At 37.2% G+C, this 13,097-nt stretch overlaps 1 protein-coding gene across 2 annotated transcripts in view; it reads left to right on the forward strand.

The window, feature by feature from the left end:
* The window catches only part of gsn (gelsolin), a 117,574-nt gene that overhangs the window by 83,325 nt on the left and 21,152 nt on the right, over nt 1-13,097 (forward strand). For both annotated transcript variants that reach the window (XM_062958987.1, XM_062958986.1), the window contains exons 3-8: nt 4,767-4,921; nt 7,649-7,810; nt 7,945-8,094; nt 9,234-9,326; nt 9,500-9,632; nt 11,798-11,886. In XM_062958987.1, the coding sequence (XP_062815057.1) occupies nt 4,767-4,921; nt 7,649-7,810; nt 7,945-8,094; nt 9,234-9,326; nt 9,500-9,632; nt 11,798-11,886 (782 nt within the window). The remainder of the gene's footprint in view (nt 1-4,766; nt 4,922-7,648; nt 7,811-7,944; nt 8,095-9,233; nt 9,327-9,499; nt 9,633-11,797; nt 11,887-13,097) is intronic.

The following is a 13,097-nucleotide window of genomic DNA, read 5'->3' on the forward strand; positions in this document are numbered from 1 at the left end:
AAGAAGAAGAAGAAGAAGAAGAAGAAGAAGAAGGGTTGTAAGAGAAGAAGAGACCCCTGGGTCATTTAGCCCAACCCTCTTCTGCCCTTGTGCCATGGGGGCCAGATAAATGGCTTCGATGGGCCACATCCGGCCCCCGGGCCTTAGTTTGGGGACCCCTGCTCTAAATATTGGCGAGGAAGTCTACTGGAATTCATCTGATTTACTTTTGACCAGTAATTGAATTATCTCATTAAAATTTGAGCTTTTACTGGGAGCATTCCTAGCTCTGCCCTTACAGCAGCCATCAGTGTTGTTCTGGAAAGTCCCAGGAGAGTGCGAAGCTGCTTAACTTGGAAGGCTTCGATCTTGGCCAAATTGGTGTGCCCCCAAATCTCGGCCCCAAATAGGAGTGTTGGCATTATTTTTTTCTTAAATACTTCCAGGGCAGGTCTGATTGTGCCTGGGTATCTATGATGGTACAGCTTGTAAATGGCACCTGCTGCTTTTGTTGCTCTTTGTATACTATGAGTAATATGATTAGACCAGGGGTCCCCAAACTAAGTCCCGGGGGCCGGATGCGGCCCATCGAAGCCATTTATCCGGCCCCCATGGCAACCATCATCATTATTACTACTACTACTACTACTACTACTACTACTATTAACATTGAGGCTGGGTGGCCATCTGTCAGGGGTGCTTTGAATGTGCTTTTGGTGCACAAAGGCAGGAGGGGATTGGACTCAATGGCCCAAATGGTCTCTTCCAGCCCTCTTTATTATTATTATTATTATTATTATTATTATTATTATTATTATTACTACTATTAACATTGAGGCTGGGTGGCCATCTGTCAGGGGTGCTTTGAATGTGCTTTTGGTGCACAAAGGCAGGAGGGGATTGGACTCAATGGCCCAAATGGTCTCTTCTAGCCCTCTTTATTACCATTATTATTATTATTATTATTATTATTATTATTATTATTACTACTACTACTATTAACATTGAGGCTGGGTGGCCATCTGTCATGGGTGCTTTGAATGTGCTTTCGGTGCACAAAGGCAGGAGGGGATTGGACTCAATGGCCCAAATGGTCTCTTCCAGCCCTCTTTATTACCATTATTATTATTATTATTATTATTATTATTATTATTATTATTATTACTACTACTATTAACATTGAGGCTGGGTGGCCATCTGTCAGGGGTGCTTTGAATGTGCTTTCGGTGCACAAAGGCAGGAGGGGATTGGACTCAACGTAATGTGAGGTATATATATCAGGGTGGGAGAAAGAACTCTTGTCTGTTGGAGGCAAGTCTGAATGTTGCCATTGGCCAGCTTGATTAGCATTGAATAGCCTTGCAGCTTCAAAGCCTGGCTGCTTCCTGCCTGGGGGAATCCCTTTCTTCCCCCTTTTTATTTGTCTTCTTCAATAAACATGTTGATAAAGCATTACTGGACTCTGGAGTGGTAACGGGTGAAAAAGGTATTTTTGGTGTTGGAGTGCAACGGTCATAATAAACAGGCTCTTCTTTTGAGGATTTAAAGTTTTGAAGTTTTAAAGTCTTGAAGTTTTAAAGTCTTGAAGTCTTGAAGTTTTAAAGTCTTGAAGTTTTAAAGTTGTAAAGTTTTGAAGTTTTTGAAGTTTAAAAATTTTCAAGTTTTAGAGTCAGGTTTTGAAGTTTTTAAACTCTGAAGTTTTAAAATTTTGAAGTTTCAAAGTATCAAAGTTTCAAAGTTTCAGTTTCAAAGTTTCAGTTTAAAGTTTGAAAGTCTCAAAGTTTTAAAGTTTCAAAGTTTCAGTTTCAATGTTTCAAAGTTTAGGTTTCAAAGTTCAAAGTTTCAAAGTTTTAAAGTTTCAAAGTTTTAGTTTCAACGTTTCAAAGTTTAGGTTTCAAAGTCTCAAAGTTTCAAAGTTTAAAGTTTCAAAGTCTCAAAGTTTTAAAGTTTCAAAGTTTTAGTTTCAACGTTTCAAAGTTTAGGTTTCAAAGTCTCAAAGTTTCAAAGTTTAAAGTTTCAAAGTCTCAAAGTTTTAAAGTTTCAAAGTTTTAGTTTCAACGTTTCAAAGTTTAGGTTTCAAAGTCTCAAAGTTTCAAAGTTTAAAGTTTCAAAGTCTCAAAGTTTTAAAGTTTCAAAGTTTTAGTTTCAACGTTTCGAAGTTTAGGTTTCAAAGTCTCAAAGTTTCAAAGTTTAAAGTTTCAAAGTCTCAAAGTTTTAAAGTTTCAAAGTTTTAGTTTCAACGTTTCAAAGTTTAGGTTTCAAAGTCTCAAAGTTTAAAGTTTCAAAGTCTCAAAGTTTTAAAGTTTCAAAGTTTTAGTTTCAACGTTTCAAAGTTTAGGTTTCAAAGTCTCAAAGTTTCAAAGTTTAAAGTTTCAAAGTCTCAAAGTTTTAAAGTTTCAAAGTTTTAGTTTCAACGTTTCGAAGTTTAGGTTTCAAAGTCTCAAAGTTTCAAAGTTTAAAGTTTCAAAGTCTCAAAGTTTTAAAGTTTCAAAGTTTTAGTTTCAACGTTTCGAAGTTTAGGTTTCAAAGTCTCAAAGTTTCAAAGTTTAAAGTTTCAAAGTCTCAAAGTTTTAAAGTTTCAAAGTTTTAGTTTCAACGTTTCAAAGTTTAGGTTTCAAAGTTTCAAAGTTTAAAGTTTCAAAGTCTCAAAGTTTTAAAGTTTCAAAGTTTTAGTTTTAACGTTTCAAAGTTTAGGTTTCAAAGTCTCAAAGTTTCAAAGTCTCAAAGTTTTAAAGTTTCAAAGTTTTAGTTTCAACGTTTCAAAGTTTAGGTTTCAAAGTCTCAAAGTTTCAAAGTTTAAAGTTTCAAAGTCTCAAAGTTTTAAAGTTTCAAAGTTTTAGTTTCAACGTTTCAAAGTTTAGGTTTCAAAGTCTCAAAGTTTCAAAGTTTAAAGTTTCAAAGTCTCAAAGTTTTAAAGTTTCAAAGTTTTAGTTTCAACGTTTCAAAGTTTAGGTTTCAAAGTCTCAAAGTTTCAAAGTTTAAAGTTTCAAAGTCTCAAAGTTTTAAAGTTTCAAAGTTTTAGTTTCAACGTTTCAAAGTTTAGGTTTCAAAGTCTCAAAGTTTCAAAGTTTAAAGTTTCAAAGTCTCAAAGTTTTAAAGTTTCAAAGTTTTAGTTTCAACGTTTCAAAGTTTAGGTTTCAAAGTCTCAAAGTTTCAAAGTTTAAAGTTTCAAAGTCTCAAAGTTTTAAAGTTTCAAAGTTTTAGTTTCAACGTTTCAAAGTTTAGGTTTCAAAGTCTCAAAGTTTCAAAGTTTAAAGTTTCAAAGTCTCAAAGTTTTAAAGTTTCAAAGTTTTAGTTTCAACCTTTCAAAGTTTAGGTTTCAAAGTCTCAAAGTTTCAAAGTTTAAAGTTTCAAAGTCTCAAAGTTTTAAAGTTTCAAAGTTTTAGTTTCAACGTTTCGAAGTTTAGGTTTCAAAGTCTCAAAGTTTCAAAGTTTAAAGTTTCAAAGTCTCAAAGTTTTAAAGTTTCAAAGTTTTAGTTTCAACGTTTCAAAGTTTAGGTTTCAAAGTCTCAAAGTTTAAAGTTTCAAAGTCTCAAAGTTTTAAAGTTTCAAAGTTTTAGTTTCAACGTTTCAAAGTTTAGGTTTCAAAGTCTCAAAGTTTCAAAGTTTAAAGTTTCAAAGTCTCAAAGTTTTAAAGTTTCAAAGTTTTAGTTTCAACGTTTCGAAGTTTAGGTTTCAAAGTCTCAAAGTTTCAAAGTTTAAAGTTTCAAAGTCTCAAAGTTTTAAAGTTTCAAAGTTTTAGTTTCAACGTTTCGAAGTTTAGGTTTCAAAGTCTCAAAGTTTCAAAGTTTAAAGTTTCAAAGTCTCAAAGTTTTAAAGTTTCAAAGTTTTAGTTTCAACGTTTCAAAGTTTAGGTTTCAAAGTTTCAAAGTTTAAAGTTTCAAACTCTCAAAGTTTTAAAGTTTCAAAGTTTTAGTTTCAACGTTTCAAAGTTTAGGTTTCAAAGTCTCAAAGTTTCAAAGTCTCAAAGTTTTAAAGTTTCAAAGTTTTAGTTTCAACGTTTCAAAGTTTAGGTTTCAAAGTCTCAAAGTTTCAAAGTTTAAAGTTTCAAAGTCTCAAAGTTTTAAAGTTTCAAAGTTTTAGTTTCAACGTTTCAAAGTTTAGGTTTCAAAGTCTCAAAGTTTCAAAGTTTAAAGTTTCAAAGTCTCAAAGTTTTAAAGTTTCAAAGTTTTAGTTTCAACGTTTCAAAGTTTAGGTTTCAAAGTTTCAAAGTTTAAAGTTTCAAAGTCTCAAAGTTTTAAAGTTTCAAAGTTTTAGTTTCAACGTTTCAAAGTTTAGGTTTCAAAGTCTCAAAGTTTCAAAGTTTAAAGTTTCAAAGTCTCAAAGTTTTAAAGTTTCAAAGTTTTAGTTTCAACGTTTCGAAGTTTAGGTTTCAAAGTCTCAAAGTTTAAAGTTTCAAAGTCTCAAAGTTTTAAAGTTTCAAAGTTTTAGTTTCAACGTTTCAAAGTTTAGGTTTCAAAGTCTCAAAGTTTCAAAGTTTAAAGTTTCAAAGTCTCAAAGTTTTAAAGTTTCAAAGTTTTAGTTTCAACGTTTCGAAGTTTAGGTTTCAAAGTCTCAAAGTTTCAAAGCCTCAAAGTCTCAGAGCTTCAAAAAGTTTCAAAAGGTTTTTTAAAGTTTCAAAGTTTTAAATTTCCTGAACCTTAGACCTGATGTGTTTGTGCGGGACTGGCTCCCTCCTCTTATGAGCTGGTCATTGACCGTCACAAAGTGAACTTGAAATAAACAGGCGTGAAGACGCCTGCGAGGTTGTTGATTTTCTCTGTCCCGGGCTCTTCCCCGATCCTCAGGAGACCAATGCACCCAGGACGAAAGCGGAGCGGCCGCCATTTTCACGGTCCAGCTGGACGACTATCTCGGCGGGAAGGCGGTCCAGCACCGGGAAGTGCAAGGACACGAATCGCCCACATTCCTGGGGTACTTCAAATCGGGCCTCAAGTACAAAGTATGTATCCGAATGATAGATGTCTTCCATCCTGGCTCCATCTTCGTTTCCTGGACCAGATGTTGATTCTTCTTGAGTGGTGTTAACAAACACAGGCAGCTCTGTGTTGACTTCCTTCTTAACAGTTGTAAACATTTCCTTAACTTGATATAAACATTTATCTTATCATTTTCACAGTTGTTATCACAGTTTACAAAAGAGGTCAACTATTTCAGGTCTCATTAGCAACCTTTAATTACAATTCAGCAAGCAGGTAGTTAACGAATTAGTCATTGCAGGCCTTAATACAGGGGTCCCCAAACTTTTTAAGTCCAAAATCCTTCAGACTGTTGAGGGGCCGAATTATCATTTGAAAAAAAAATTCAAACAAATTCCTATGCATATTACACATGTCTTATTTGTAGTGCAACAACAACAACAACGAAAGAATACAATATTTAAAAATGAAAACAATTTTAATCAACATAATATATTATATTATTAGCATAACACCATATTAGCATTATATATTACTACTAGCTGTGCCCGGCCACGCGTTGCTGTGGCAAAGTGGTGGTGGTATTGGTTAAAAATTGTTGTGTAATTTTTATTTGACTTTATTTGCATTTTTTATTAATTTTTTATTAATATTAAGTTATATTTTTATTTATTATATTTTATTAGTTTCTTGTATTATTTTTAGTTATTTTTCTGTTATCATAGTATTTTATTGTATTAATTTTTAGTGTTTTAAATTATTTTTTAGTGTTTTTTATTATTTTTTATTGGGTTGCTAGGAGACCAAGTTGGAGGAGTTTAGCCTTCTAACTGGCAGCAATTGGATAAAAGCAATTATTCCTCTCTCTCTAATTAGGACTTTATTTTTCTTTTCTTTTTGTTGTATCAACCTAGAGGCGTGGATGATGGGTTGTGTTGTCAAATTTCGAGGTTGGGGGGCCTGTAGTTTTATTGTTTTGTGGGTCGCCGTGATGCCATCACTCTTTTATATATATAGATATTGAACGATACCACTATACTATTATATAATATGTAATATACAACATATAATTAATATTATTATATGGTATTACTATTAGTATTATATTGTATAACATAATATTATTATCAATATTATATGTATATACAATATATAATATTATTAAAACTGATATAAAAATATTATATTATAAAACTGAGGGCGGGGGCCAGGTAAATGACCTTGGAGGGCCGCATCTGGCCCCCGGGCCTTAGTTTGGGGACCACTGCCTTAATATTTTTGAATGGTGTCTCCAAAATTAGCTCTCATTCATTCATCTTCCATTAAATTCATTCATACCACACATAATATATTTCATGACATTATATATTTGATGACATGGGGCAGGGGTCCCCAAACTAAGGCCCGGGGGCCGGATGCGGCCCTCTGAGGTCATTTACCTGGCCCCCACCCTCAGTTTTATAATATAATATATTGTATATACATATAATATTGACAATAATATTATAATGTAATACAATATAACACTAATAATAATACCATATGATAATATTAATTATATATTCTATATTACATATAATATTATTAATAATATTACAGTATAGTTCAATATAGTAATATATCATGCTAATATTGTGCTATGCTAATAATATAATATATTGTATATACATATAATATTGACAATAATATTATAATGTAATACAATATAACACTAATAATAATACCATATGATAATATTAATTATATATTCTATATTACATATAATATTATTAATAATATTACAGTATAGTTCAATATAGTAATATATAATGCTAATATTGTGCTATGCTAATAATATAATATATTGTATGTACATACAGCTGCTCTGAGTTCCCTTCGGGGTGAGAAGGGTGGGATACAAATGTAGTAAATAAATGCAGTAAATAAATAAATAATAAATAAATAAATACATTTTAGACTTAGGCTCGCCCAAAGTCTGAAATGACTTGAAGGCACACAACAACAACAACAACAACAACCCTAATTAACTTGACTATCTCATTGGCCAGAAGCAGGAGCACACTTCCCATTGAAATCCTGATAAATGTATGTTGGTCAAAATTGTTTTTATTTTTAAATATTGTATTGTTCTTTCGTTGTTGTTGTTGTTGTTGATTTTGCACTACAAATAAGACATGTGCAGTGTGCATCGGAATTTGTTTGTATTTTTTTTTAAATGATAATCCGGCCCCTCAACAGTCTGAAGGATTGTGGACTGGCCCTCGGCTTAAAAAGTTTGAGGACCCGGGCTATTTAATGGTCGGGGGCTTAACCCGACCCGGGCTTCGAACTCATGACCTCTCGGTCAGTAGTGATTTATAGCAGCTGGTTACTAGCCAGCTGTGCCACAGCCCGGCCCTAAATTTCCTACTTGAGTTGCTTAGGTCAACAACGAGCTAGGCTATTAATGGTCGGGAGCTGAATCCGACCCGGGCTGGGTTCGAACTCATGACCTCTTGGTCAGTAGTGATTTATTGCAGCTGGTTACTAGCCAGCTGTGCCACAGCCCGGCCCTAAATTTCCTACTTGAGTTGCTTAGGTCAACAACGAGCTAGGCTATTAATGGTCGGGAGCTGAATCCGACCCGGGCTGGGTTCGAACTCATGACCTCTCGGTCAGTAGTGATTTATAGCAGCTGCTTACTAGCCCTCCAAGTGTTTTGGACTTCAACTCTCACAATTCCTAACAGCCCCTTCCTGCCCCTTTTACAGGCCGGCGGTGTGGCTTCGGGCTTCCGGCACGTGGTTCCCAATGAAGTGACCGTCCAGCGCCTCTTCCAAGTCAAAGGCCGGAGGACAGTCAGAGCCACGGAGGTCCCGGTCAGCTGGGACAGCTTCAACAACGGAGACTGCTTCATCTTGGATCTGGGCAGCGTAAGTTGGCCGTCTGTGATGCCGAGAGTCCGTTTCTGCCAGGCAACGATTGATTCGCCGCCGAGTGTATTTGGTTCTCCTTTTCAGTAAATATAATCTGGTAAGTATTCCTACCTGTGCTCTTTCCATCCCAGTTCATCCACCAGTGGTGCGGCTCTCAGGCCAATCGCTTTGAAAGGCTCAAAGCCACGCTAGTCGCCAAAGAAATCCGTGACAACGAGCGAAGCGGACGCGCCAGGGTCTACGTGGTAGACGAAGGGTCCGAGCGAGAAGAGATGCTGCAGGTACAAACAGTATTGAGGGATGCATTCCCAATGGGAGTTGCAGTACAGAAACATCCCGAAGGCTTGCCATTCATTCTGTTGACTCAGGACAGAGCGGTTTGCATTTCGGTGCAAGGCTTCTGGCTTTTGGGTTGCACTTCCCATGATCCCCAGTCCGCATGATGAATAATCATGTAACACAGTTATTATGTATTATTATATTATATTATTAGTATGTGATATTATGTATTATTATACCTTGTTATTATCTATATATATAAAAGGGTAATGGCATCACGGCAACCCACAAAACAACAAAACTACAGGCCCCCCAACCTTGAAATTTGACAACACAACCCATCATCCACGCCTCTAGGTTGATACAACAAAAAGAAAAATAAAGTCCTAATTAGAGGGAGAGCAATAATTCTTTTTATCTAATTGCTGCCAGTTTAGAGGGCTAATCTCTGCCCACTTGGGTCTCCTAGCAACCAACTCAGCCAAGGGACAGCCGGGGTTCAGTTAGGGGACAGGCAGACTTAGGCCTCACTTAGGCTTCTTCCACAGATTATCTAATTTGCACTGGATTATATGGCAGTGTAGACTCAAGGCCCTTCCACCCAGCTATATAACCCATTTATAATCTTATATTATCTGCTTTGAACTGAATTATCTTGACTCCACACTGCCATATAATCCACTTCAGTGTGCAGTCGGACACAACTGGACTTAATGTCAGGAGAAAACCTTTACCCTTTACCTATAACTACCACCAGTTCCTCAATACTTTATTTCCCATACCACCATGCTTCGCCACAGCAACGCGTGGCCGGGCACAGCTAGTCTATATATATAAAAGGGTAATGGCATTTCGGCCTAGGACAAAACAACAAAACTACACATACCAGAAACACTAAACTTGGCAGCATAACCCTTCACCCATGCCTCTACGTTCATAAAACAAAAAGCTCCAGAAAACAGACAGGCTTTGAGGCTGCAAGGCTATTCACTGCTATTCCACCTGGCCAACAAAGGATTCCCATAGCCACAGCAACATGTGGCCGGGCACAGCTAGTATGATATATATGAATAAGATAGATATGTTATCGATTTGGAAGGGACCCCCAAAGGCCTGTATGTATAACCATTTGTCTTTCCAGGTCCTGGGTCCCAAGCCCACTCTGCCGCAGAGCACCGCAGATGAAGACACTCTTGCCGACACAAGCAACAGGAGACTCGCCAAACTCTACAAGGTAAAACAAGAAACACCTGGCCTTTGGAAGATGCACCAAAGTGGACACACACTTTTTAATGCAGCCCATGAAATAAACCTTAGGTTGGGTTACGGAGGGGAAACGGTGGGCGAAAGAAGTCTCTTTAGAGTAATTTCTCCAATATCCGCACGGTTGTTCCTTTCTATGTTCAGGTCTCCAACGGGGCAGGGAATATGGCTGTTTCTCTGGTGGCAGATGAGAACCCGTTCTCTCAGTCGGCCCTGAATTCGGACGACTGTTTCATTCTCGACCATGGCACCGATGGCAAAATCTTCATCTGGAAAGGTACATGATAATAATAATAATAATAATAATAATAATAATAATAATTAATAATAATAAAGAAAACTCATGACCATTCATCACTCACTGCACCCTCGCAGTGATGTTGACCGGCTATATCTGCCTAGAAGATCAGGGGGCAGAGGACTCTTGCAAGTAAAACAAGCAGTCAAAGAAGAAGAACATGCCCTGGCAGAAGATGTAAAGTGAAGAACCTGCTCTGATTGAAGTCAAAAATCAGAAACTCCTCAAAGCACCGAAGACAAAAAACCAGTACAAGAAAACCGCACTACAAACTAGAGCTGACAGCTGGCACAACAAAACACTGCATGGAAAGTTCCTTGACAAAATTGAAGGAAAAGCTGATAAGGAGAAGACCTGGCCCTCGCTCACGAATGGGACCCTGAAGAAGGAGACAGAAGGCCTGATCCTTGCAGCCCAGGAGCAAGACATCAGGACAAAGGCAATTCAGGCCAAGATCGAAAAATCAGCTGATGACCCAAAATGAAGACTCTGCAAGGAAGCTGACGAAACCATTGATGATATCCTCAGCTGCTGTAAGAAAATCACACAGACAGACTACAAACAGAGGCACAACTATGTGGCCCAAATGATTCATTGGAACTTATGCCTCAAGGACCACCTCCCAGCAGCAAAGAACTGGTGGGATCACAAACCTGCAAAAGTATTGGAAAATGAACATGCAAAGATACTGTGGGACTTCCGAATCCAGACTGACAAAGTTCTGGAACACAACGCACCAGACATCACAGTTGTGGAAAAGAAAAAGGTTTGGATCATTTATGTTGCCATCCCAGGTGACAGTCGCATTGACGAAAAACAACAGGAAAAACTCAGCCGCTCTCAGGACCTCAAGATTGAACTTCAAAGACTCTGGCAGAAACCAGTGCAGGTGGTCCCGGTGGTGATGGGCACACTGGGTGCCGTGCCGAAAGATCTCAGCCGGCATTTGGAAACAATAGACAATGACAAAATTACGATCTGCCAACTGCAAAAGGCCACCCTGCTGGGATCTGCACGCATCATCCAAAAATACATCACACAGTCCTAGACACTTGGGAAGTGTTCGACTTGTGATTTTGTGAAACGAAATCCAGCATATAGATCTCGTTTGCTGTGTCATACAACAACAACAACAACAACAACAATACATCACACATTCTGCCAGGACATGTTCTTCTTCTTTGACTGCTTTTTTTACTTGTAAGAGTCCTCTGCCCCCTGATCTTCTAGGCAGTTCTAAATGCTTGGGAAGTGTTCGACTTGTGATTTTATGATTTGAATTATTATTATTATTATTATTATTATTATTATTATTATTATTATTATTATTACCTTATTGTATGACACAGCAAACAAGATAGATATGCTGGATTTCGTATCACAAAATCACAAGTCGAACATTTCCTAAGTGTGTAGGACTGTGATGTATTTTCGGATGATGCGTGCAGATCCCAGTAGAGTGGCCTTTTGCAGTTGGCAGATCGTGATTTTGTCAATGTCTATTGTTTCCAAATGCCGGCTGAGATCTTTAGGCACGGCACCCAATGTGCCGATCACCACTGGGACCACCTGCACTGGTTTCTGCCAGAGTCTTTGAAGTTCAATCTTGAGGTCCTGATAGCGGCTGAGTTTTTCCTGTTGTTTTTCGTCAATGCGACCGTCATCCGGAATGGCAACATCAATGATCCAAACCTTTTTCCTTTCCACAACTGTGATGTCTGGAGTGTTGTGTTCCAGAACTTCGTCAGTCTGGATTCTAAAGTCCCACATATCTTTGCGTGCTCATTTTCCAGTACTTTTTTAAGTTTGTGATCCCACCAGTTCTTTGCTGCTGGGAGGTGGTACTTGAGGCATAAGTTCCAATGAATCATTTGGGCCACATAGTTGTGCCTCTGTTTGTAGTCTGTCTGTGCGATTTTCTTACAGCAGCTGAGGATATTATTATTATTATTATTATTATTATTATTATTATTATTATTATTATTATTATTTCTTACTTGCCTCTTCTCACAGCTTGGGGCGGGTTACAACATTGCTAAACCGCCTAATCAAAACACATAATTATTTAAAAACACTTCATGAAATGAACGTATATTAAGTTCACATTCATGGCTTTGTTTTTCGCAATTTGTTGTTGTTTCCAGGTAAAAACGCCAATGCCGAGGAGAGGAAGTCCGCCTTGAAAACCGCCTCCGAATTCATCACCAAGATGCATTATCCTCGGCAGACTCAGGTGAGAAGGAACGAAATGCTGTTACGTGAAACCCACTCATTCCTTTATGGGTGATAATAATGCACGGGACGGCACCAGTCCTACCTTTAAATAATAACAAGGTATTAGATATCATTAAAGAAGTTTACTACATTGTGAATGAAACTACAATTCATCACACTGTGAATGCAACAGTTTGTTTGTTATTTCTAACCACTTATCTGGCATTTATGTTCATTTATTGCACATAATGCAATGTTTAATACATTATTTTTATTATTCCATTAGTGGGTACTTGCCAGTTAAACCCTTGGGAACCCATTTTTAATTATAATACCTACCAGCCCGTGGTTGCACATGCAACTTGAATAGTTTATTTTATTTTATTTTATTTACAGTATTTATATTCCGCCCTTCTTTCTCACCCCGAAGGGGACTCAGGGCAGATTACAATGAACACATATATGGCAAACATTCAATGCCAACAGACCAACAACATACATTAGACAGACTCAGAGGCATTTTTAACATTTTTCCAGCTTCACAATTCCGGCCACAGGGGGAGCTGTTGCTTCACCGTCCAGTAGTGGCTGTACTTCCTCATTCCTTTCCTCGTCTTTTGCTGGCAGTTTTTATGGTGTTGTAAATTAGCCTCCCGCATAAAGCGTCCCTAAATTTCCCTAATTGACAGGTGCAACTGTCTTTCGGGGCTGCATAGGTCAACAGCAAGCCGGGGCTATTAATGGTTGGAGGCTTAACCCGACCCGGGCTTCGAACTCATGACCTCTCGGTCAGTAGTGATTTATAGCAGCTGGTTACTAGCCAGCTGCGCCACAGCTGGCTAGTAACCAGTTGATAATATTATAATGTAATACAATATAACACTAATACCATATAATAATATTAATTATGTATTCTATATTACATATAATATTACTAATAATATTACAGTATAGTGGTATAGTTCAGTATAGTAATATATAATGCTAATATTGTGCTATGCTAATAATATAATATATTGTATGTACATATAATTTGTAAGCCACTCTGAGTCCCCTTTGGGGTGAGAAGGGTTTGATACAAATGTAGTAAATAAATGCAGTAAATAAATAAATAATAAATAAATAAATTTTAGACTTAGGCTCGCCCAAAGTCTGAAATGACTTAAAGGCACACAACAACAACAACAACAACAACAACAACAACTCTAATTAACTTGACTATCTCATTGG

The sequence above is a fragment of the Anolis carolinensis genome, unplaced genomic scaffold (assembly GCF_035594765.1).
Source record: "Anolis carolinensis isolate JA03-04 unplaced genomic scaffold, rAnoCar3.1.pri scaffold_7, whole genome shotgun sequence".
In the NCBI taxonomy this organism is placed as follows: domain Eukaryota; kingdom Metazoa; phylum Chordata; class Lepidosauria; order Squamata; family Dactyloidae; genus Anolis; species Anolis carolinensis.